This window comes from Balaenoptera ricei, chromosome 10 (genome assembly GCF_028023285.1).
Source record: "Balaenoptera ricei isolate mBalRic1 chromosome 10, mBalRic1.hap2, whole genome shotgun sequence".
Taxonomy (NCBI): Eukaryota; Metazoa; Chordata; class Mammalia; order Artiodactyla; family Balaenopteridae; genus Balaenoptera; species Balaenoptera ricei.
This window is the reverse complement of record NC_082648.1, coordinates 106893199-106917483: the sequence shown is the minus strand read 5'-3', so window position 1 is coordinate 106917483 and position 24285 is coordinate 106893199. Positions and strand designations below refer to the sequence as shown.

Below are 24285 nucleotides of genomic sequence, written 5' to 3'. Positions count from 1 at the left end.
GTGTTTTGTTTTACTTGCAGAAAGTGGAGTTCATTTAGCATTCTGCCCTCTGTGATGTCCACTGACACTTTGGGTCTCTCAGGACAGCCAGTTTGAGTCTGTCTTGTGTTTCACAGCTGCGTGGTTCTCTGTGAAGCACCTAGTTCTTAAACCAGCCCTTTATCGGGTTCCTGGTTGTTTCACAGTGTGCGGTAGTGTCAACAGGACAAGTGCAGCCCTTTCTGTGGCCCGCCCAGTGCTGAGCCGGCTGCTGGCTCTGCGTTAGGCTTGTGCGTTCTAGGCGCTGGGGCCCTGGCTGGCCATGGGGCCTCGCTCAGAGCGCTGGCAGTGTCGTGAGCTTCGTGTGGGGAGGGCTGGCTCCACTAGAGCATTGGTCTCTTTTGGGCAGTGAAGCCCCAAGTCTGGGCACACCTGACCAGATGGCTTCCGGTCTCCTCTGTGCTGAGAGCCTGGGCTCTGGCCCCCACGTCTGGGCCAGGCCTTCCCTGTGCCTCAGGGCACGGTTGGGTCCACATAGGCTCGTGCCCTCATCCCTTTGTTTCCCCGTCCGCAGCTGCTTCCGGCTGTGCTGAGGGCCCTGAAGGGGCGTGCGGCCCGCCGCTGCCTTGCCCAGGAGCTGCACCTGCACGTGCAGCAGAACCGGGCGGTCCTTGACCACCAGCAGTTCGACTTCGTGGTCCGCATGATGAACTGCTGTCTGCAGGTGAGGCCGGGCCTCACACCCTGCTGGCGCTGTGGCCACAGGGTGGGGCCGGGCAGGGGTTCCCCGGCCTACCCATAAGGGTGCATCTTCTGGTGGAGCCGACAACTGGGGAGACCCCGGTCTGCCGGTGAGGGTGGCGTGGGGAGAATCCTTGTTGGAGGCTGGTGCAGGGGTCTCCTGCCCTCAACCTCCGAGCAGCCCTGGGGAACTGGTGCAGACGGTTCAGGGACTGACGGGAGGTGCTGCTCTGTCGGCGGTGCTGGTGGGGGTGTGAATGGCGCTGGCGGGGGTGTGAATGGCGCTGGCCCGGGATCCGACGCCCCCGGCCCTACCGCAGGACTGCACCTCCCTGGATGAGCACGGCATCGCAGCTGCTCTGCTGCCCCTGGTCACTGCCTTCTGCCGGGTGAGTGCTGGGGCGGACAGAGTCTCCCCAACCCCCTCCCGGCTGCACCCGCTGACTCCCTCTTGGCTTCTGCAGAAGCTGAGCCCAGGGGTGACGCAGTTTGCGTACAGCTGCGTGCAGGAGCACGTAGTGTGGAGCACGCCACAGTTCTGGGAGGCCATGTTCTACGGGGATGTGCAGACCCACATCCGGGCCCTCTACCTGGAGCCTGCCGAGGACCGAGACCCCTCCCAGGTGTGTGGGGACTCCCTGGGCCCGCGGGGTGGGGCTGGCCTGGCTCTGGCTCACCCGCGGCCCCTGGGGCAGGTTGGGGAGGCACCCGCACAGGCGGACGAGCGCTCTGCCCTGGACGTGGCCTCTGAGCAGAGGCGCCTGTGGCCCACGCTGAGCCGCGAGAAGCAGCAGGAGCTGGTGCAGAAGGAGGAGAGCACCGTGTTCAGCCAGGCCATCCACTATGCCAACCGCATGAGCTACCTGCTCCTGCCCCTGGACGGCAGCAGGAGCCGGCTGCTCCGGGAGCGCGCAGGGCTGGGTGACCTGGAGAGCGCCAGCAACAGCCTGGTCACCAACAGGTGCGGTGTGGCCTGGGGGTGGGACCTGAGCGGGACAGGCCTTGGGTTGGGTGGCCTGTGCCCACCGTGCCCCTCCCCGGCCCAGCATGGCAGGCAGCGTGGCGGAGAGCTATGACACAGAGAGCGGCTTCGAGGACGCAGAGACCTGTGACGTGCCCGGGGCCGTGGTCCGCTTCATCAACCGCTTCGTGGACAAGGTCTGCACAGAGAGTGGGGTCACCAGCGACCACCTCAAGGGGCTGCATGTCATGGTGCCAGGTATGGGGTCTGGGCCTGGAAACACTCCCCTTGGATGGGTGGGCGCAGGCCAGGGCATCAGAACTGCTCTCCCCCAGACATCGTCCAGATGCACATCGAGACCCTGGAGGCCGTGCAGAGAGAGAGCAAGAGGCTGCCCCCCATCCAGAAGGTGAGTAGGGGCCGGGGGTGGCGGGCACTAGGACTGCGCTATGTCTGAGGCGCCGCTCCTGTCCCCACACAGCCCAAGCTGCTTCGGCCACGCCTGCTGCCCGGTGAGCAGTGCGTGCTGGACGGCCTGCGTGTCTACCTGCTGCCGGACGGGCGTGAGGGGGGTGCCGGGGGCAGCAGGGGCGGCCCCGCACTGCTCCCGGCGGAGGGCGCCGTCTTCCTCACCACGTACCGGGTCATCTTCACGGGGATGCCCACCGACCCCCTGGGTGAGCCTTTGGACCCCTCTGCCCCCGCTCCCCCGGCCCAGGTCTTTGGACTAGTGGGACTTCTTCTGCCTCTCCCTCTCCCCTTCTCAGGGGTTTAGGGTCTCTGTGGGAGATAGGCTGTTGTCTTTCCTCCCCACCCTCCCGGTCTACCCCATAGCTCTGGTACCCTGAGACTCTGTGACCCCTGGCTCCTCCCGTCCCCCTGACTCTGCACCCGGCTTGTTATAAGTGGGGGAACAGGTGGTGGTCCGCTCCTTCCCGGTGGCTGCGCTGACCAAGGAGGAGCGCATCAATATCCAGACCCCCAGTGACCAGTACCTGCCGGACGGGCTGCAGCTGCGCTCCTGCACCTTCCAGGTCGGCTGGGGTGTGGGCTGGGTTGGGTGGGGTCTGTGGGCCCCTGAGTCGCGCGCCCTCTCCAGGATGCAGCATCTGAGCCCTAGTCTTGTTCTCGTGAGCGGGTGTTGAGCCAGCATTGAGCCCTTTGTGATTCCTGAGTTTACGGGGAAGTCGCTGTGCCTTAGCTTGGTGTCCTCTGCCTGCGCCATGTGCCAGTCTTTGGGGCTCTCCCGTTTCCCTTGCAAGGCCCGAACCCTAGAGGCCGTGTCTGGAGCGTGCTGCGTGAGCCCAGCCCGGCTGAAACCTACACAGATTAGATGAAACACAAAGACTGGGTTCCCGAGTCTCCCGCTACATGCAGTCTGGGTAGCAGGCCCTCGGCTAACCCTCTGTCCTTGGGGCGCTCCTTCAGGACGTGTCCATCACCAGGTGGAGAGGCGAGCCTGGCCCTTCACAGTCCCACGGTAGACCTAGCCGCCTTTCTCAGGGCCGTCTGGCCACAGGGCCCTCACCCGTCCATCCTGTTAGAAACACCTGAGTTCCAGTGATGCAGCATGGGGCGTCCCGTAGGCCTGTCCACCTTTGTGGCCAGGGCTCAGGCCCATGGGCCTCCCAGCCTCTGAGGGCCTCATGTGTGACACAGCTGCTGAAGATGGTCTTTGACGAGGAGGTGGGGTCTGACAGCGCTGAGCTCTTCCGCAAGCAGCTGCACAAGCTGCGGTATCCGCCGGATATCAGGGGCACCTTCGCACTCACCCTGGGTTCTGCCCACACACCCGGCCGGCCGCCCCGTGCCACCAAGGACAAGGGTCCTTCCTTCAGGTAGGGAGCTGGGCTCCAAGGCCAGAACACCTTCCCTTCGCAGGACCACTGTGTGTGTGTGTCCCCTTGTCCATCTCCTCACCTCTGCTGACCCTGCAACTGTACTCCTCGGGCCCCCCCAGGACCCTGTCCCGGAACTTCATGAAGAACGCTAAGAGGACCATCGGGCGGCAGTATGTCACTCGGAAGAAGTACAACCCCCCCAGCTGGGAGCACCGGGGCCAGCCATCCCCTGAGGACCAGGAGGACGAGATCTCAGGTGGGGGTGTGGGAGCCATGGGCGGTCTGGGTGAAGACCCTCACGTGGAGGGGTAAGGGACCCGGGCAGCCTGTGGGTAATGACCCCCGTGTGCCTGGCCTGCCCCAGTGTCGGAGGAGCTGGAGCCCAGCACGCTGACCCCTTCCTTGGCCCTGAAGCCCTCGGACCGCATGACCATGAGTAGCCTGGTGGAGAGGGCGTGCTGCCGGGACTACCAGCGCCTGGGGCTGGGCACGCTGAGCAGCAGCCTGAGCCGCGCGAAATCCGAGCCCTTCCGGATCTCCCCGGTCAACCGCATGTACGCCATCTGCCGCAGGTGAGCAGTGAGTGCGGCAGGCTTGGTGGCCTCCAGGAGGCCGAAGGCCCAGGGGCGCCTGGCTGTGGGTCCAGAGTGCCTTTGGCCTGCTTCTCCTCTCACATCCGCCTCCTCGCAGCTACCCGGGGCTGCTAATCGTCCCGCAGAGCGTCCAGGACAACGCCCTGCAGCGCGTGTCCCGCTGCTACCGCCAGAACCGCTTCCCGGTGGTCTGTTGGCGCAGCGGGCGCTCCAAGGCCGTGCTGCTGCGCTCAGGGGGCCTGCACGGCAAGGGGGTCGTCGGCCTCTTCAAGGCCCAGAACGCGCCTTCTCCGGGTAGGCTCCCTGCTCACGCTACAGCCCGCCCCGCCCCCGCCCCCGGCGCCCCGGCGCCCCGCCCCCAGCGCCCCGCGCCCGGCGCCCCGCCCGCAGCTCCACTTCCTCCCGCAGGCCAGTCCCAGGCCGACTCCAGCAGCCTGGAGCAGGAGAAGTACCTGCAGGCCGTGGTCAGCTCCATGCCGCGCTACGCCGATGCGTCCGGTCGCAACACCCTCAGCGGCTTCTCCTCGGCCCACATGGGCAGCCACGGTGAGGCTGCTCGGGGCGGGAGGACCTGGGGGGTTGTGACGACATTTATGGAGGGCAGGCCAACAAGGGGGCAGAGTGGGGTGCGGGAGCAGGTGAGTGTCCTGAGGCCCAGCTCTGACCACTCCTCTGGGGGTTTACAGAGGAGGCAGCAGGCCCAGGAGTTTGGGGCATGCGCCCAGGGGCCATCCTGGGCCCTACCCCTTGCTTGTCGGGGTACTGGTGCAGGGTGACCCTTAGAAGAGCATGTTGTCCACAAGCGGTGGTCTGGTCTCCTGGGGTGACAGGCGGGGACCCTGTTGTGGCAGGATGAGCCATGTGGATGCCTGGCGCTGGGAGAGGATTTTAGACAGAAGACACCCAGGAGGGCCCCAGGGCGTGCAGGCAGGGGAGGGTTTGTGTCAGGATGGGCAGCCTCACCCCAGGGTCTTGCTCCAAGGCAATCGCTTCTGCACCCCGCTTACCCTCCACCTGACCCCATCCTGCCCCCGCACCTCCCCCATCTCCCCCCGTGACAGCCTCTCCCCTACCTGCCCCTGTCTCCCCCCATCTCCCCTCCTGGACCCTCCGTCACTGATCTTCTGGTCCCGTCTGGTTCATCCTCTTGGCCCTCCTGGAAGCTGCTGGGCCTCCTCGAAGCTGCCCTCTAGCCCATGTTGGTGCTCACGTTGGTGATCCACAAGCTGCCTCTCAGTGCGTGCTTGGAGGTTTCATCACCCCGCTGGAGGCATGAGGGCTGGGGGGCTGCCCGCACTGGGCCTGACCATTGCCCAGATGCTGGCCTGAGCCAACCCCCGCCTGTACCTCAGCAGGTGCGGTGACAGTGTCTACCAGGGATCTGTACACACCTGGAGCCGTCCTGGCGGTTGTGTGTGCAGAGTTGGCAGATGTCACACGAGGGTCACTTCTGTGAGACCCTTCCCCCACCCTGGCTTGTGCAGGCATCACACCAGGGGTCACTTGTCGCTCAGGCCCTCCTGATTCCCTCCCTCTCCTCACACTTGTGTGCGTTTTTCTCTGCTGCTGCTCTAGCTTCCAGATGCACTGGCTCCCAGATGCATTGCTCTAGCTCTCAGGTGGCTTGGGGGCTGGCAGACCACCTGTGGGGCTGAACCTTCTAGAAGCCCGGGCATCGTCCTTGATTCTTCCCTCTCTGCCCACCCTGAGTCCTGTGAGCTCACCACCCGAGTCTGCAGCCATCCCCATGGCCAACTGCCCCCGTGCTGGCCCAGGCTGCTCCAGCCCGTGGCACAGGGCCTGCTGGGGCAGCCACCACTCGTTCCTGTAGCTGGAGGGCCTTCACCCCTCCCAAGTGAGGCCTGAGGAGCACCCCAACCGCAGGCACCTCCGCTGCTGCTGGCGCACAGCAGCCCCCACTGCTCCGTCTGCAGCTGTTGTCACCACTTGCTGGGCGCCGGGGCCAAGGGGGCTGGGAACAGGGTGGCCAGGCTGTCCTCACGGTAGTTAGTGGGGACGCCGCCCTAGGAAGCGCTGGACGCGGTGCCACCTTCCGAAGCGGCACAGGCCTTCCTCCTCTTGGTCCTCTGCTGGGAATACCGCTCTCTAGTTTGAGTGGCTTTTAGTTTTCCAAACATCAGAGTCCATCACTAAGTATGTTTCATGGTTACGCTGTCTTCCTGCCTTCTGCCCCCTCCAGAGGTTCTGATTGGCCCCTGCAGGCAGCACCCTCCCCACAGGATCTTTCGTCTCCTAGTGCCTGTGTCTTCCCTAGTGTTGCTTGGGCATCTCTGACTGTCCCCACAGCCCACTGGTGGTGCTTCTTGGTGTCCCCCGAGTTCTGGGCACGGGCCTTCCCCCTCATTGCCTAGGGGCGTACAGGGTCTCGGCTCGCCTCAGCCGTACACCGGTTCCAGTCCAGACTCTGTGTCACGAGGACACACCATCCTCACTGTGGGTGACCGTGCTTCTGCCTGCAGCGTAGTGGGCTGGCGCCATGCTGGCCTCTGGTGCCCTGCGCCCTCTCTGTAGAGGCGAGTGAGCCCGGGTCAGAGCCAGGTGCAGGCTTTGGAATCCAGAGGCCACTGTGGATCCGCCTCCTGCGGGCTCCCTGTGCCTCCAAGCTGGGCCGTCCCAGCCCGTAAGCCTCGGGCCTGGTCCTCACAGGTGGCTCTGTGCTGGGACTCGGGCCTGCCTGTGTCCTGGATTGAACCACCCTCCGAGGTTCCAGGCTGGGAGCTCCCAGGCTGGGCCTCCTCTTCTCTGGGGTGCGCCTCACGGGCACCTCCTGCTGCTGTGTGCTGGGCAGAGGCCGCTTGGTGGCCGTGTGTCATGAGCAGCTTAGGCAGTGTCCACGGGGCTGAGGGTGCAGAGGAGGCGGCCCAGCGTCCTGCCTGTCCCCTGAGCCTTTCTACCTGCCACTGGGTCCTCTGTTCCCTAGTTTGCCCTGGGGGCCCAGAGGGCCTTGGTGCTGATCCTCACTGTCTCTGGAGCCCCCGGGGGGGTTGGTGGCGACCCAGCCCTGCACCCAGTCTCTTTGGGCCACAGCTCCCCCCTTGCTGGGCGCACCCCCGGGCCTGGGGCCAGGCCTGAGCCTTCTCTCTGCTGTGCCCCCAGTGCCCAGCCCCAGAGCCAGGGTCACCACGCTGTCCAACCCCATGGCGGCCTCGGCCTCCAGACGGACTGCGCCCCGAGGTACCGTAGTGGCCGTGCGGGCTGGCTCCCCACTCCTGGCACTGATGGCCCCGTGTGACTGCTCATGGGCACTAACGTCCCCCACACCTGGCACTAACGGCCCCGTGTGACAGACCAGCATAACCCAGCCCTCCCCACAGCCCCGGGCACTAACAGCCTGACGCCCTGAGTCCCGCCCTTGCCCTCCCTGGGAGCTCAGCCCCAGGTAAGTGGTGCCCTGGCCCTGCTTCGGTGCTCACCTGGTTTCTCTGTGCAGGTAAATGGGGCAGTGTCCGGGCCAGTGGGCGCAGCGGTGGGCTCAGCACTGATGTAGGCACCCGGCTAGCAGGCATGGGTCCCCCCCAGGCCAACGGGGCCCCCCCCGACCCAGGCTTTCTCCGGCCCCAGCGTGCAGCCCTCTACATCATTGGAGACAAAGCCCAGCTCAAGGTGACTGGAACGGGGTCCTGGGGCCAGGTCGGGGCACGGGGCCTGGGCGCGTCTCACCACAGCCGGCTTCCTCCAGGGTGTACGGCCAGATCCCCTGCAGCAGTGGGAGCTGGTGCCCATCGAGGTGTTCGAGACACGGCAGGTGAAAGGCAGCTTCAAGAAGCTGCTGAAGGCGTGTGTCCCCAGCTATCCTGCCACTGAGCCGGGTTCAGCCTCCTTCCTGTGCTCGCTGGAAGACTCAGAGTGGCTGATCCAGGTCTCTCCACTGCCCCTGCCCCACCGTGGTGGAGGGCTACCCGGGGGGAGGGGATGCAATGGGCCGGGCCCCCCACTTACCTAGAGCCGTGGGTGGGCGGGGTCTGGGCTTGCTCTTTTGATAGCATTGGGCTTCAGGAGGGGATGATGGCCACTTCCCAGTGGTGGTACCTGGACAGGGGAGGGAGGCCAGGGCCCAGCTGTGTTGGAGACCTCTGCTCTCTGTCAGGATGGGGCTGGGCACGTCAAGGAGAGGGGGCGCCTCTTCAGGCCCAGAAGATGCTGATAGGCGGGTGGGTGGGCGGCCGGGCGGGAGGAAGCACGCCAGAGCATTTCGGGTCCATCCAGGCTGTGCTGCCTCGCGGGGTGTCCCCTGGCGTGGGCCTGCACGGCCGCCGCTCCTGTGGATGTGTGGGTCCTGGGGGCCCGGCTGGGTGCTGGAGTCTTAGGCCGCGGGCTCTGGGAGGTGCTGAGGGGCTGCGGGTCCCTGCAGATCCACAAGCTGCTGCAGGTGTCGGTGCTGGTGGTGGAGCTCCTGGACTCGGGCTCCTCTGTCCTGGTGAGCCTGGAGGACGGCTGGGACATCACCACTCAGGTGCGCAGTGGCCGGGGTTGGGGGGGGGGGTGGTTGGGCCAGGTCCCCACACCCTGCTGACCCACGGCGCTGCTGGCAGGTGGTGTCCCTGGTGCAGCTGCTCTCGGACCCCTTCTACCGCACCCTGGAGGGCTTCCGTCTGCTGGTGGAGAAGGAGTGGCTGTCCTTTGGCCATCGCTTCAGCCACCGCGGGGCCCACACCCTGGCCGGGCAAAGCAGTGGCTTCACGCCAGTCTTTCTGCAGTTCCTGGACTGCGTGCACCAGGTGAGCGGGCGGCCGTGGTGGGGGGCGCTGTGCGTGCTGACCGCTGGCCGCTGACTCCTGACGCCCCACAGGTCCACCTGCAGTTCCCCATGGAGTTCGAGTTCAGCCCGTTCTACCTCAAGTTCCTCGGCTACCATCACGCGTCCCACCGCTTCCGGACCTTCCTGCTGGACTCGGACTACGAACGCATCGAGTTGGGTACGGCGGGGGCGGGGGCGGTGGGCACGGGGGCGCGGTCGGCAGCCGGGGTGGGGCTGCGCTCAGCGCTGCCCCCCGCAGGGCTGCTGTATGAGGAGAAGGGGGAGCGCCGGGGCCAGCCGGCCTGCCGCTCGGTGTGGGAGTACGTGGAGCGGCTGAGCAAGAGGACGCCGGTGTTCTACAACTACCTGTACGCACCCGAGGACACAGAGGTGAGCTGGGGCCTGGTCGGGGCGGGCGGGCCCCCTCCGTGCCCCGGTGCTCACGCCAGGCCCGCCCCCAGGTCCTCCGGCCGTACAGCAACGTGTCCAACCTGAAGGTGTGGGACTTCTACACCGAGGAGACGCTGGCCGAGGGCCCCCCCTATGACTGGGAGCTGGCGCAGGGGCCCCCTGAGCCCCCGGAGGAGGAGCGGCCCGATGGGGGTGCCCCCCAGAGCAGGCGCCGGGTGGTGTGGCCCTGCTACGACAGCTGCCCCCGAGCCCAGCCCGACGCCATCTCCCAGCTGCTGGAGGTGCGTGTGGCCCCTGAGAGGGGAGAGGGGGTCCTAGCGCACGTCAGTTCGGTGGCCCTGCCCCTGCCCCCCCCCCCCCCCCGCCCCCCGATGTGGACTGTGCTCTGCTGGGTTCCCTCCTGCCTGGTGGTTCCCCCTTCAGAGAGAGATGGGTCTGGAAGCTTGGGGTTGATGTTCAGGCTTCTCTTACCCTCCCTTTGCCAGACTTAGTGGGCGTGTCTGCTTAGCCTCAGCAATCAGGATTCAATAGGACATGGGCCCCTGGAAGAGAGAAAAGAGCCCCTTGGGGTTGGGGTTTGGGGGGAGGCTGGGGTGGCATGGAGGGTGGCTGTCCGGTGGCTGGAGTTCTCCCCCGGGGCCTCAGGTCCGGACCACAGGAAGGTTTGCATGCCCCTCCCCACCCCTTGGCTGGGTGTCTTTGGAGGGATATCTAAGCATCCTGATCTTCTGCTTCCTTGTGGGGAAAGTGGGGAGGCTGATTCCTGCCTCTCGGGGAGGTGGTGAGGTGTAAACAAGCAGGTGACAAGGTTTTGACAGCCCAGCAGTGGCCCAGGCTGAAGGCACTGGCCACCCAGGGTTTGGGGAGCCTGGGTCATGGTTTTGTGGGTGAAGGGGATCCACAAGCACAGAGAGCAGAGGACCGTCCTCTTATCTCTGGTACTACTCGTGGTCTTGGAGTCGGTGTCCCTAGGCCAGCGTCTGTGTGGCGTGATGTCTGTAGTGCTTTCACTTCTGACTGGTCTGTGTCTTTACAGTTAAGGTGAGTTTCTGGATGGTACTCAGCATGTGGTTAGGTCGTCTTCTTACCCATTTCTATCTTTCATTGGACTTTTTTTTTTTTTTTTTTTGCTGCTTTCTTCCTTTTGTTATTTTTCCTGACAGTTGAGTATTACTTTTCCATGTTATCTACTTTGTGTGGCTTTTGAGCTGTATCTTTGTGTTATTTTTAGTGGTTGTCAGTGACTGCAGTCCCAGCCCATCTGGGATTGAATTGCACACCCCCCCACGGGAACTGCCCACTCCTGTCCTTCTGCCTTTGTCGTCACCCCTTTTACTTTTACCTGTGACATCAGCACAGAGCATGGATTATGGTTGTTTTAAATGGTCAACTTTGTTTTAAAAAAATTAGGAAACAAGAAAAAAGCCTTCTATGCTTTTATGCTTTTTGCTGCAACCCAGTATTTTTCATTCTCAGTGTAGATCTGGTATTGTATCATTTCCCTTTAGCCTGAAGAACTTTTAATGTTTCTTGTAATCCAAATCTGCTAGTGACAAATTCCCTCAGCTTTTTTTTTTTTTTACCTGAAAATGTCTTCATTTTCTTTTCTTTTCTTTAATTTCACCATTTCTGTTTTTATTGTATAGTTAATTTACAACGTTGTGTTAGTTTCAGGTGTATAGCAAAGTGACTCAGATATATATATATCCTTTTATAGTGTCTTTTCCATTATAGATTATTACAAGATGTTAACTATGGTATGCTGTGCTATTCAGTAGATCCTTGTTGATTATCTGTTTTATATATAGTAGTGTGTATATGTTAATCCCAAACTCCTAATTTATCCCTCCCGCCATCCCCTTTGGTAACCATAAGTTTTTATTTATTTATTTAGTTAGTTAGTTAGTTAGTTATTTGCTGCGTCGGGTCTTATTTGTGGCCCGCTGGCTTCTCTCTCGTTGTGGTGCGCAGGCCCCAGAGCACATGGGATCCAGAGCATGTGGGCTCTTTAGTTGTGGCCCATGGGCTTAGTTGCCTGACCAGGGATCGAACCTGTGCTCCCTGCATTGGAAGGCGGATTCTTAACCACTGGACCACCAGGGAAGCCCCCATAAGTTTGTTTTCTATGTCTGTGAGTCTATTTCCGTTTTGTAAATAAGTTAATTTATATCATTTTTTTAGATTCCACATACGTGATATCATATGATATTTGTCTTTTTCTGTCTGGCTTACTTTACTTAGTATGATAATCTCTAGGTCCATCCACGTTGCTGCACATGGCATTATTTCATTCTTTTTATGACTGAGTAGTATCCCATTGTATAAATACGCCACATCTTCTTTATCCATTCATTTGTTGCTTCTGTGTCTTGGCTTTTGTGAATATTGCTGCTATGAACATTGGGGGGGTGCATGTATCTTTTTGAATTAGAGATTTTGTTTTTTCTGGATATATGCCCAGGAGTGGAATTGCTGGGTCATATGGTAGTTCTATTTTTAGTTTTCTGAGGAACCTCCATACTGTTTTCCATAGTGGCTGCACCAATTTACCTTCCCACCAGCAGTGTAGGAGGGTTCCCTTTTCTCCACTCCCTCTCGGCATTTATTATTTGTAGACTTTTTTTAAATTTACGTTTATTTATTTAATTTATTTATTATTTTTGGCTGCGTTGGGTCTTCGTTGCTGCGCGTGGGCTTTCTCTAGTTGCGGTGAGCGGGGGCTGCTCTTTGTTGCAGTGCGCGGGCTTCTCATTGCGGTGGCTTCTCTTGTTGCAGAGCACGGGCTCTACGCGCATGGGCTTCAATAGTTGTGGTGCGCAGGCTTAGTTGCTCCGTGGCATGTGGGATCTTCCCGGGCCAGGGATCGAACCCTTGTCCTCTGTGTTGGCAGGCGGATTCTTAACCACTGCCACCAGGGAAGCCCCTCCCCTGTAGACTTTTTATGATGGACTTTCTCACTGGTGTGAGGTGATACCTCATTATAGTTTTGATTTGTATTTTTCTAATAATTAGTGATATTGAGCATCTTTTCATGTGCCTGTTGGCCATCTGTATGTCTTCTTTGGAGAAATGTCTATTTAGGTCTTCTCATTTTTTGATTGGGTTGTTTGTTTCTTTGATATTAAGCTGTGTGAGCTGTTTGTATATTTTGGAAATTAATCTCTTGTCCGTAGCATTGTTTGCAAATATTTCCTCCCAGTCCATAGGCTATCTTTTCATTTTGTTCATGGTTTCCTCTGCTGTGCAAAAGCTTTTAAGTTTAATTAGGTCCCATTTGTTTATTTTTGTTATTATTTGTTACTCTAGGAGATGGATCCAAAAAAATATTGCTGTGCTTTATGTCAAAGAGTGTTCTGCCTATGTTTCCCTCTGGGAGTTTTATAGTATCCAGTCTTACATTTAGATCTTTAATCCTTTTTTTTTTTTTTTTTTTTTTTTGGTGGCGCCATGCAGCTCGTGGTATCTTAGTTCCTTGACAAGGGATCAGACCTGTGCCCCCTGCAGTGGAAGTGTGGAGTCCTAAGCACTGGACTGCCAGGGGATTCCCTTTAATCCATTTTGAGTTTATTTTTGTATATGGTGTTAGAGAATGTTCTGATTTCATTCTTTAGCACGTAGCACCACTTATTGAAGAAGCTGTTTTTTCTCCATTGTATGTTCTTGCCTCCTTTGTTGTAGTTTAATTGACCATAGGTTCACGGGTTTATTTCTGGGCTCTCTATCCTCTTCTATTGATCTGTGTCTGTTTTTGTGCCAGTACCACACTGTTTTGATTACTGTAGCTTTGTAGTATATTCTGAAATCAGGGCACATGATTCCTCCAGCTCTGTTCTTTCTCAGGATTGTTTTGGCTATTCGGGGTCTTTTGTGTTTCCACACAAATTTAAAAATTTTTTGTTCTAGTTCTGTGAAAAAGGCCATTTGTAATTTAATAGGAATTGCATTGAATCTGTTGATTGTCTTGGGTAGTGTGGTCATTTTAACAGTATTGATTCTTCCAATCCAAGAACACAGTATATCTTTCCATCTGTTTGTGTCATCTTCAGTTTTGTTCATCAGCATCTTATAGTTTTTGGAGTACAGGTCTTTTGCCACCTTAGGTTTATTCCTAGGTATTTTATTCTTTCTGATGCAACGGTAAATGGGATTGTTTCTTTAATTTCTCTTCCTATGCCTTTATTTATTTATTTTTTAAAGGAATATTTATTGATTGATTGATTGCCACGTTGGGTCTTCATTGCTGTACTCAGGCTTTCTTTAGTTGCGGCGAGCAGGGGCTACTCTTTGATGCCGTGCACGGCCTTCTCATTGCAGTGGCTTCTCTTGCTGTGGAGCACGGGCTCTAGGTGCATGGCTTTCAGTAGTTGTGGCTCGCGGGCTCTAGGAGCACAGGCTCAGTAGTTGTGGCACACAAGCTTAGTTGCTCCGCATCTATGCCTTTATTTTTTTTTTTTTAATTAATTAATTAATTTATTTGTTTATGGCTGCGTTGGGTCTTTGTTGCTGTGCGCAGGCTTTCAATGCGGCGGCGTCTCTTGCCAGAGACCACAGGCCCTAGGCGTGTGGGCTTCAGCAGTTGTGGCTCACGGGCTCTAGAGCACAGGCTCAGTAGTTGTGGCGCACGGGCCCAGTTGCTCCGCGGCATGTGGGATCCTCCCGGACCAGGGCTCGAACCCGTGTCCCCTGCATTGGCAGGCGGATTCTTAACCACTGCGCCACCAGGGAAGCCCTATGCCTTTATTTTTTAAAGGGTGTTTTCTTTGGATGTAGAATGCTAGGTTGACAGCTTTTTATACTTGGCAGTTTAAAGATGTCGTTCCAGTGTTTTCTGCTTGCATTGTTTCTGATTGAGTGTTGGTGCTCGTTCTTATCCTTGTAAACCGTGTGTAACATCACCCTTTTTTTCCTTGACTACGTTTAAGGTTTTGTCTTCATCTTTAGTGTCAGCAATTTGGCCATCACATGGTTTTTTTGTGTGTTTGTTCTGCTTGGAGTTCTTTAAGCTTCTTAGATGTATGGGATGATAGTTTCAATCAAACTTAGTACATTTTAGGCCATTCTTTCTTTTTTTTAGTCTGTGCCCCGCGGCATGTGGGATCCTAGTTCCCCGACCAGGGATCGAATCCACGCCCCCTGTGTTGGAAGCACAGAGTCCCAACCACTGGACCGCCAAGGAAGTCCCTAGGCCATTGTTTCTTTAAAAAGTTTTCTCTGCATGATCTTGTCCCTCATTTCCTCTGGGACTTTTTTGCCCGATAGGTCACTGAGGCTGTATTTAGTTTTTTCCTCCAATCTCTCCTGTCTGCAGTTTTTTTTATGATTCCTGTTACATTGTTTTCAACTCTACTGCTCTTTTCTTACGTTTAATGTGCTCTTAAGCCTATTTAATGAATTTTCCACTCTAGATATTGTATTTTTCAGCTCTAGTGTTTCCATTTTTTTTTTATAGTTTTTCTTTTCTGTAGAGATTCCCCATTTGCTCAACCATTATGTCCATCTTTAAATCTTAAATGTATTTATAACAACTGTTTTGAACTTCTGGTATGCTAATTGAGTGTCTAGTTCCTTTCTGGATCTGTTTCTTTTAACTTTTCCCCTGAGGATGCTTCTTATTTTCCTGCCGTTCTGCTTGTCTAATAATTTTTTTTTTAATTTATTTATTTTTGGCTGCGTTGCGTCTTTGTTGCTGCCCACGGGCTTTCTCTAGTTGCGGCGAGCGGGGGCTACTCTTCATCGCAGTGCGCGGGCTTCTCACTGCGGTGGCTTCTCCTGTTGCGGAGCACGGGCTGTAGGCACGTGGGCTCAGTAGTTGTGGCGCACGGGCTTAGTTGCTCCGCGGCATGTGGGATCTTCCCGGACCAGGGCTCGAACCCGCGTCCCCTGCATTGGCAGGTGGGTTTTTAACCACTGCGCCAGCAGGGAAGTCCCTTGATTATATTTTTGATGTCTCTTCAACTGTTGTCTCCAAATACTGATTTTGCCCAATCCCTCCCCCTTGCCTCCTCTTCCTCCTCCTGGACAACAGTTATACATTCGTTAGATCTTTTCCCTGTCTCCTTTCGTACATCTTCCATCCTTTTATCCTTTCGTGTTCTAGTCTGGGTACTTTCTTCTGCGTCATCTCTCACTGATTCTTCTCCAGGAGCTGCAGCGGTTGGAGACAGAGCTGGGCCGACCCCCTGAGCGTTGGAAGGACGCCTGGGATCGGGTGAAAGCTGCCCAGCGCCTTGAAGGCCGGCAAGACGGACGTGTGAGCGGGGGTGGGTGTGGGGGGCTGGGGTGGGCTTGCTGCCAGGAGGAGGTGGAGGCCACCCCCCTGACACGGGCCCACCCTCCTGCCCCCAGGGCACCCCCAGCTCCCTGTTGGTGTCCAGTGTGCCCCACCACCGCCGCTCGCTGGGTGTGTACCTGCAGGAGGGACCTGTGGGCTCCACCCTGAGCCTCAGTCTGGACAGCGACCAGAGCAGCGGCTCAACTACATCCGGCTCCCGCCAGGCAGCCCGCCGCAGCACCAGCACCCTGTACAGCCAGTTCCAGACAGCTGAGAGCGAGAACAGGTGTGAGAAGCAGCTCTCTCTGCACCACGGACACCTCTGAGCTAGAGGGACTCAACTGGGGTCCCAGGCAATTCTCAGATGGGTGGGGGGGCAGGTGCCTTTGGGGAGCTTCTAGTTATTTCTTAGGTGGACTGATTTGCAGGGGAGGCCATGATGGTGGCCTGAGCCTAAGCTGTGACCGTTACTGGGGAGAAGCAGGTGGGCTTCGAAGGGGTTTGGGATATAGAACTGGTGACCACAGCCAGGCCACGGTGGCTGCGGAGGAGGAGAGGGACAGGGACCATGGGATACCTATGAGGGTGGGCCAAGTGCCCAGTGAGGTTGGGGCAGCTTCCAGCAGAGGCTGGGGCCCGGCAGGCTGCATGCCACCCTCTGGGCCTGGAGGGGCCACGTTGCCGCAGTCGCCTCCCCAGACCTGCCTGCTCCGTGTCAGGGGTCCCTGCTCTGCACGTAGGGCTGTTTCCCTGAGACCCTGAGGCTCTGGTGTGGGACCCTCCCGAAGTGTCTGTGCTGTGACGGGCGTGAGGGGGGTCCTTTCTGGGAACAACCCCAGGCTTCTTCGTGTTCCCTTGCCCAGTGCTCCGGGCTTGGGTCGGTCTGGGGACAGGGACCTCGGTCTTGCTGCTGGGGCTGGCGGGGCTGGCGAGGCGGGGCCGTTGCCGGGCCCTGATGGCTGTTCTGGCCGGTTCTTCTGCAAACGCAGGTCCTATGAGGGCACCCTGTACAAGAAGGGGGCCTTCATGAAGCCCTGGAAGGCCCGCTGGTTTGTGCTGGACAAGACTAAGCACCAGGTGAGTGGTCAGTGGGCCGGCAGGGGTAGGGAGTTGAGGGAGCCCTACCCTGACCTCCTGCCCTGCTCAGCTGCGCTACTACGACCACCGAGTGGACACGGAGTGCAAGGGCTTCATCGACCTGGCGGAGGTGGAGGCCGTGGCGCCTGGCACTCCCACTCTGGGTGCCCCCAAGACCGTGGACGAGAAGGCCTTCTTTGACGTGAGCTGCGGCTGGGGGACGGGGGGCGCGGGGGGGGGGGGGGGGGGGGGAGGCGGCCCGCGTGGAGCCGTGGAGTCAGTGTCCCGTGTCCCCAGGTGAAGACGACGCGTCGTGTTTACAACTTCTGTGCCCAGGACGTGCCGTCAGCCCAGCAGTGGGTGGACCAGATCCAGAGCTGCCTGTCGGACGCCTGAGCCCGGCCCTGCTCGGCGGCTCTGCGTCCAGTCGTTACAGACCACTAGGGGTGGGCAGGGCCCCCCGGCCATGTTTACAGCCCCCGCCCTTGACAGTATTGAGGCCCCGCCCCCAAATGTGTGTACAGCCCCCACCCCCGCCCCACCCCGCCCGGCCAGCTCTAACTTATCTTGGAGCCCTGGCTGAGCACCCGCCGGGAGCAGCCACGGTACAGCCCTCGCGGTGGGCCTGTAAATATCCCCCCTCCCGCCCTGTCAACGTGCTGGCCCCGGCCGGCCAGCCGCAGACAACCTGTTCCTAGAACCAGAGTCTATAAAGAGCGCTAATGACACACCGCACGCCTGCGTCTCCTCCGTGTCCTGGGGCCGGGGTGGGCGGCGGGGGCCGGCATCACCAGGCTTCTGCTTGGTGCCCGGCCACCCATCCCTCCAGGCCTCAGAGGCGATCCTGGGGCTGGTGCAGAAGGCGCCATCTAGAGGTGTGTGTGTTGTGAAGAAGGGGGTACAGGGGAGGTGGCCCCCAGGAAGCTGTCCGGAGTCCAGACATGCTGGTTCTTCCCTGGTCAGATGAGAGTCAGTCAGTGGGATGGGATGGATGGAGGAGTGGGACGGGGCCTGAGGAGGGGGAGACAACACCAAAGAGGGTGGGCTCTCTGGAGAGCAAGGGTGCTTGAGGGCTTGACATGGGGGGGATTATGTATGGGGAGGTGGGTCCCCAAGGACCCGACGGCCTCCATTATGGGCACTTTGCTCCAAAAGCCTGTCTCTGCCTCTCCCCTGGGGTCCTGACCATCCTCACCCCGCCCCAGTCTTGGCTGTAATGCGGGTCACTCTCCCATTCAGACGTGAGTCCCACCCAGGCTAGGGCCTCACTCGCAACGGGTGCCAACCAGGGGCGGGGCAGGGCTGGGTGGGCAGCAGGTGGGGGTGTGTGGGGTGGAATGTGGCACCGCGGAGGCTGGGAGAACATCCCAGAGTGGTCGGGGTGGCGGCCACAGCTCCTGGTCAGAGGGGCTGGTGGTGCGGGGGGCCCGGCCAGCAGCGGCACCCGTCAGTGGGCGCCAAGGCGGGGCTCACCCAGGTCCTCCCTGGGCCCACGGACAGCCGTCGGGCCGATGTTCCTGTTGCCCAGGAACCTGTGGGTTTGGGGTCCCTGCCCGAGACTCAACCTCCAGGCAGAGCTCGTTTCACAAAGAAAAAAAAGCTCAGTCTTTACTCAGGAGTTGACTCAAAGACGGGCCCGGGGGCAGCAGACGACCCCTGCTGCCAGCCAGGTTGGGGATCCAGGGCCCGCAGCGTAACAATACGCGGGTCTGTCGGTGAGAATAACAACTTTTATTGGGAGTCGTGGGGTCTGGGTGCCCTGTCAGATCATCAGAACAGTAACATGAGATACCCCGCCCTTCCCGGCAGGTGCAGGGTAGCCCCCCACGCCCGGGCACTGCTGGGCCCTCCGCACCCCGTCCTGCACGCCTGTGGCCAGCTCCTGCCAGGCGCCCCCCACTGCCCACTGTGGACAGCCTGCCAGGCTGCGGGGGGCTTGTTTTTTTTTTTTAAGGCAGTCAAGTTTGCAGCCTGGCTCAAGGCCAGCTCCCAGGGCCACCGGGCAGCTAAAACCCCGTCTGGCCAGCCCAGCTCCAGACCCACATTTGTCCCCAGAGCCTAGGAGACCCTCTCCTGCGCTAGATTAAAAAGTGCAAACACGTGGCTCTATCCGCATTTGTTAAAAAATGGATAAAAACAGGCTCAGAGCCTGTGGCGCAGGCAGAGCCCCCGTCTGAGGCCTTATTGCTGTGCGTGGGGCTGGACCCTCAAGGCCCACCCGGAGTCAGGCAGGAGAAATGCAGGCTGGGCCGTCTGACTGGTTCCAACTGCCAGCTTTACCAATGCAGCATTTATTTTAAAATTAAATTAAATTAAATTAAAAAAGACAAACTGCGTCACCAGGTAGTTTTCTTGGTTGGGGTGCCAAGGCTGGGCGGCGGCAGCATCACACGAGGCCATTTAAGGCGGCTCCCGCGGGCGGCGGCCCGTCAGTCTGCCTGCGGGGGTGGGTAGGAGTCGCTCAGGGCAAGGGTCCCCACCCAGCCCCTCCCCTGGTCCGACCTGCTCACCTGTCCTTTGTCACCGTCCCCAAGGTGGCCGCTGTGGAGACAGCTGGGCCAGCTGGGGCTGCAGGGGTGACGGCCGTGGCCAGCACAGGAGAGACTGCTGGGGTGGCCGGGGCGGGGCCGGCGCTGCCTGGTACTGTGGTGGCCGCCACGGCAGCCTCGGGGAGGACGGCCCCGACTGGGGCAGAGGTCACTTCCACAGGCGCAAGGGAGGCCAGGTCTGGAGGCGTGCTGGTGGCGCACTCAGCCCTGCGTGGCAGACAGGCTCCGGTTACTGGACCACCTCCGGTGGGGCTCCACCCTGCAGAGTGGCCCAGGCCCCTCTGCCACCCCAAGCTCCAAACGCGCCAGAGACCGCCTGTCAGCCCCCAAAGCGCTGCGCCTCCCCCCAGCAGCGCTCATCCCGGGCATCCCGGCCCCCTCGGCCCCCTCCGGACGGCCTCGCCACACCCCCACCCCAGTCTGGAACGGGCCGCCTAGGTGCTCCCAGCAACCCTCCCTCACTACTCTGTGGACCACACAGGCCCAGGGCCCTTCCCTGGACACCTCTCAGGCCCCGTCTGTCCACAACACTCCCGCCCACACCTAGAAAGGCTGAGAGCAGGAGGCAGGCGGCCTCGGGACACCCAGCCCTGGCACTCAGCTCTGGTCTGGGGCCCGGAGAGCAAGCCCATGGTCCCCCCACCAGCCCAGCGCCTGCTTCTGCTGTGTGACGTCTCCTCCAGCCTGGCACTGACCCTTGCGAGCCAGTGAGGGCAGAGCCTGGAGACAAGCCCCGCGTGTCCACCCACAATGGCCCAAGGCTTGTGAAGACCGCAGGCTGCGCGAAGACCACCCCGAGAACCAGAAGGCTTGCTTTCAGAACATCAACTGCTTCTTGGAGCCGGGTGGGTTTTTTGGGGAACGGGGGGTTAGGAAGAGGAAAAGGTTTTAAGAACTTCGATGACTCTAAGCTTCAAGAAGGAATCAAACCGTTTGGGAGCTGCGTGTGCACCTTTACCCCAGCGCTGAGGTTCTCCCTGGGCCCAGGCGTCAAGCTCGCGCCACCCTGCAGCGGCGGCGTGAACCGCGCCTCCCCCGACACGCACTGCGCAGCTTGACCCTGCTCCCTCCAGGCTGTGCCCACTGCCGCGAGCCCCAGCGCAGGGCGCCAGCGGGGACAGGCGCGCCCTGGGGTCCTGGGAGCTGGACTGGACCCCCAGCATCAGCAGGGACGCTCCAGGGTCACTGGGTGGGGACCTCACAGGAACAGCACCGTCACTCTCTGCTCCTCGTCCCCTCGTGGGGGTCTGGCCTGGCCCCCCGGCCCCCCGGGCCCCACCAGCCCCTTCAGGCCTTGACCCCAGCACCACCTTCTCCCTCACGTCTCACCAGCCCTCCTGCCCCGTTCCGTCTTCACCACACGCGGTTCCTCACGCTGCCCACCCGCCCCACCCACCCAGCCAGGAGGCATGTGTCCACCAGCCGATCCCAGAGGCCTGGACCTTCCCCCTGGGCGCAGGGGTGGGGTGCGCGGGCCAAGCCTGCAGGGAGGACGACCCGGGTCAGGGCCCCAAGCAAAGTCCCGAGACACCCCCATCCTACCGGTCCAGCGTGATGGACATGTGCGTCCGAGGCGCCCGGCTGAGGTGGGCGCCAAGTCTGGGACTAGGCACCCGCCCCAGGAGAGCGGCAGCTCCAGAGCCCACCCGGAACCCCAAAAGCCTGGCCATTCTCTCCGATGCGGCCTGAGATGGGCTAGCCCCGTGCTGTCTCGACGACCACCCCAGCTTCCGCTTGGACGAAGCGGTGTCCCTCCTGTCCAAAGCTGGCCTCCAAGGAGCCACGGGGCCACCAGGGCAGGAGGGTCGGCCTGCTCCCAGGCCAGCGGAGTGCTGGGGACAGCCAGACCTCCGTGTGCACCCGGGGGCCCCCCACCCAGCCTGTCCTGCTCACCTGGGGACGAACATAGGCGGCGGGGGGGCCTCCCGACCGGGGCCCATCCTAACGGCCTCCGAGGCGACAGCCACCTTCTGCTTGTCCTCGCGGCCGCTGGAGGCCACCAGGGGCGCCTTCCTGGCAACACATGCGTTCCAGGCACCCGGAGCGGCCGGCCCAGCTGCAACACAGGGAGCCGGCGACACCAGGTGAGGACAGAGGGACCAGTACGGCGCACGCGAGAACTTCAGCCTGCAACTGGCGACAGACCTGTCCCCCACACCCCCTGCCGCGTGCATGTGCCATGCACACGTGCGTCTGTGAATTCACAGGAACTTCAGGAGGAACGGTCCTCCCTGCAGGGAGGGCCACCACTCAGCCTTGCGGCTTCCAAGTCCCTCCCCGTGTGGCCCTGATACCCTGGGGGGGGCTTCCAAGCCCATCTGACAGGGAGCTCAGGGCCAGGGCCCTAAACAGGTCCTAGGACAAGCACTGGGGTGGCACGGCGCACACGTGTGACCCACACCTAGAAGGCGGCCGGGCCTGGGGAGACAGGCTCTGCCGGGGGTCCTGGCAACACAGACGGGTGTGGGCTGTTCGGACCTGTGCGCTGAGGCCAGCCCAAGGGCCTCGCCGGCCGTCCTGTGCCTGGAGCCGGGGCCCTGCCCCTTCCACACACCCACTCCAGTCCCCGCACGTGGCGCCAACCCCAGCATCACCAGGGCAACACGGCGGCCCCGAGGTCTTGGCCTCCCTCTCCCGCCCCCCTGCCCCTGGGGCCGCCCCTACTCACGGGTTCTCTCTGGGCCCCGGTTCAGGCCACCCTGGGCATCGCCATGACCTCTGTCCACGGGGGAGCTGCACCTGGGCCCCGACTCAGAGCTGCAGACAAGGCCAACTCTGAGCCCACGCCCAGGAGACCCGGCCGCCAGGCAGCCGGGGCCGCCCCCCGCCCCAGCCCCGCCTCACCAGCAGAAAGGCTGGAAGTCGGCGAACTTGGCCCAGCCTCTCTCCTCTGCAGCCGAGGCGCTGGGCGCGCTGGCCGCCCACACACTGGAACCCACGTCCATCGCCACTGCCGGGGCCAGGCCCGAGGCCGTGGAATTCACCGGCTCATCAGACACCGTCCACGGGGCGCCTGCTGGGGGAGACGTGGTGTCCAGGCCCCACAGCAGTGGTGCGGGTGTGCCTTCCCCCACGGTACCGGGGCACACCCGCCTCTAGCCGTGACGGCGTGGCCACGAGTGACCGTGACGGGGCGGGAGACCAAGGGCTGAGCGTCACCACAGTCGGAGGCATAGGAGCATATTTGAAAGTGTGTGCCGGGGGGTCAGTGGGCATCAGGCCCACGGCAGCCCAGCCACGCACACACACAGGCCAGGGCACCAAATCCTCTGTCCCCCATGTTCCCGCCCAAGCCCCTTGCCCGGCCCGCACCCTGTGGCCCCATCATCTACCTTCTGAGCCACCCTCAACACGAGGACCTTCCTTCTGGACGGCAGCCCGAAGGGCGCCCGCCCGAGCCCCGTCCCCGTCTGCTTCCGAGCTCTCCTCCCCACCTTGACCTCGGCGCTCCGGGCCGTCCTTCCGGCAGCTCTCTGAAGCGTGAGGGCCCCCGAACCTGGGGGGAGACCCACGGTCAGAGCAGCCCTTCCCGCCCGCCCTGGGCGCCACGGCACAGCTGAGACAGGGCTGGTGCCCGTGTGGCGCCCAGGCCCACCTGGCCCACCTGGCTCTGGTCACTCGGGCCACACAGTGTGTCTCCTCTTCCTCCCAGAGGTCGTCGTCCTCGTCGAAGGGCTGGATGTGGTCACTGCAGCAGGCCTCAAACAGAGTGGCACCGGGCTGCAGGAGAGCACACGTGGGCCACATGGCCCCCACACCCGGCCACCCCCAAGGGGCACCCACGGGACTCACGCTGTCCTCGTCAGCATCGACGCTGAAGTTGATCTCCGCGATCCTGTCAAATGGGGCGCTGCGAGGACAACAGGGACGCCGTCAAGTCCCACCCAGAGGGAGAGGAGGAGGAGGAGGAGGCAGCCCACCAAGGGAGGCAAAGGCAGGGGCGGGGGGCCAGGGCTGCAGGCCAAGCCCGGGTGGGTGCACGGGCTCCCCTCCCCCACCTCTGGGTGGGCGGCCAGGGGTGACTCCCCACCCGGCTGCTCTGCCTCCCCAGAGGGCGCCTCCGGGCCGTTGGGTCACACGTGGCTTCCAGCTGAGGAAGTGGTGTGATGGCCCCGAAGGCCAGGCAGGGCTGAGCCACAGGCCAGGGACCTGGTCACACCGAGCAGAGCCTGGCTCCCTCCCAAAGGCAGGAGGGTGGGGCAGGTGGGCATGTCCCACTGGGCTCACTTGACGCTGTCGTCCTGCTCAGCAAACTCCTCGTCACTGAAGCCAAATTGGTCCACGAAGGTGGCCGTCATCTGCTGGACCTGGTACTCGGAGAAAGCCTGGGCGACAGGACCCCGGCTGCTCTCAGGAAACCCCCTGCTACTTCAGTGGCTTCTCCCAGGTCCTGCCCTCTCGGCTGGGCGCCCACAGGCAGCCACGTCCAAACAGCCTGTGACTCTAACTTTCCATTCGCCTACCACGTCCCCAAGGGTCTCATCAATGTCAAGTGGCCCTGGGGGCGCCCCCTAAGCAGAGGAGGGTGAGGCTGCGCCCCCTGCAGGAGCGCGGGGATGAGCGCCTCCCCCGGTCCCGCCCGAGGCTCTGGTGACGTGGGCAGGACACTCTCGAGGCCGAAGCGCCGCCGAGAGTGTGGGGATGAGGGGGCCTGGCCTCACGCACCTGCTGAAGGGACAGCTCATTAGGGAAAACGCCCTCCATGTCCTCGTCTTCACTCGAGGGGTGAAGATGGTGGGTGCTAACCTGCAACGGCCAGGGTGGGTGGGCATGAGCCGGCGTCCGGGGCCGCGCCGACCCACCCTCCCCACGCAGGGCGCACCAGGCCTCGGGCACCAGGAGTCCAGCGAGCCCAGGGCGGGCAGGGACCGGGGGCAGGAGAGCGCTCTGCCCGGCCGGCCTGGGGCCTGCTCACCAGGTCCACCGCGTTCCTGCGGTTGGCCTCCGTCAGCGTCTGCCCCACAAAGCTCTCCCAGCGCCCGCGGCAGTCCGAGGGTAGCCCTGCGCGGAAGGCTGCGCGGTGAGCCCTTGAGACGGAGCCAGCGGCTGCATCCTGGCCCCGCGAGCGCTCCCGGGCCGACCGGGCAGCCCCGGGGACACAGG

General features: G+C 61.2%; 2 protein-coding genes across 12 annotated transcripts in view; one reads left to right on the top strand and one right to left on the bottom strand.

Annotated features, from left to right (window-relative positions):
• SBF1 (SET binding factor 1) overlaps positions 1-17368 on the top strand; it is a 28638-nt gene extending 11270 nt beyond the window's left edge. For 2 of the 6 annotated variants that reach the window (XM_059937263.1, XM_059937266.1), the window contains exons 16-41: positions 554-703; positions 1041-1109; positions 1185-1343; positions 1416-1681; positions 1767-1939; positions 2017-2090; positions 2163-2358; positions 2588-2715; positions 3341-3519; positions 3642-3778; positions 3887-4094; positions 4213-4409; positions 4524-4661; positions 7233-7310; positions 7567-7739; positions 7816-7995; positions 8488-8589; positions 8669-8854; positions 8926-9052; positions 9134-9264; positions 9336-9566; positions 15428-15535; positions 15631-15842; positions 16546-16633; positions 16704-16835; positions 16931-17368. In XM_059937263.1, coding sequence (XP_059793246.1) covers positions 554-703; positions 1041-1109; positions 1185-1343; positions 1416-1681; positions 1767-1939; positions 2017-2090; positions 2163-2358; positions 2588-2715; positions 3341-3519; positions 3642-3778; positions 3887-4094; positions 4213-4409; positions 4524-4661; positions 7233-7310; positions 7567-7739; positions 7816-7995; positions 8488-8589; positions 8669-8854; positions 8926-9052; positions 9134-9264; positions 9336-9566; positions 15428-15535; positions 15631-15842; positions 16546-16633; positions 16704-16835; positions 16931-17029 — 3921 coding nt within the window. In that variant the 3' untranslated portion in view covers positions 17030-17368. Of the gene's footprint in view, positions 1-553; positions 704-1040; positions 1110-1184; positions 1682-1766; positions 1940-2016; positions 2091-2162; positions 2359-2587; positions 2716-3340; positions 3520-3641; positions 3779-3886; positions 4095-4212; positions 4410-4523; positions 4662-7232; positions 7311-7566; positions 7740-7815; positions 7996-8487; positions 8590-8668; positions 8855-8925; positions 9053-9133; positions 9265-9335; positions 9567-15427; positions 15536-15630; positions 15843-16545; positions 16634-16703; positions 16836-16930 lie in introns of all 6 variants that reach the window. The other 4 variants (XM_059937261.1, XM_059937260.1, XM_059937264.1 and 1 more) reach the window with 3 other exon arrangements.
• Positions 17369-18345: 977 nt separating this feature from the next.
• Positions 18346-24285, bottom strand: part of PPP6R2 (protein phosphatase 6 regulatory subunit 2) — a 72588-nt gene continuing 66648 nt past the window's right edge. For 4 of the 6 annotated variants that reach the window (XM_059937269.1, XM_059937267.1, XM_059937271.1 and 1 more), the window contains 11 exons: positions 24098-24183; positions 23848-23928; positions 23410-23507; positions 22975-23032; positions 22787-22902; positions 22515-22678; positions 22027-22198; positions 21851-21939; positions 21076-21238; positions 19144-19389; positions 18346-19071 (listed from right to left, as the gene is read on the bottom strand). In XM_059937269.1, the coding sequence (XP_059793252.1) occupies positions 19020-19071; positions 19144-19389; positions 21076-21238; positions 21851-21939; positions 22027-22198; positions 22515-22678; positions 22787-22902; positions 22975-23032; positions 23410-23507; positions 23848-23928; positions 24098-24183 (1325 nt within the window). In that variant the 3' untranslated portion in view covers positions 18346-19019. The remainder of the gene's footprint in view (positions 19072-19143; positions 19390-21075; positions 21239-21850; positions 21940-22026; positions 22199-22514; positions 22679-22786; positions 22903-22974; positions 23033-23409; positions 23508-23847; positions 23929-24097; positions 24184-24285) is intronic. The other 2 variants (XM_059937270.1, XM_059937272.1) reach the window with 1 other exon arrangement.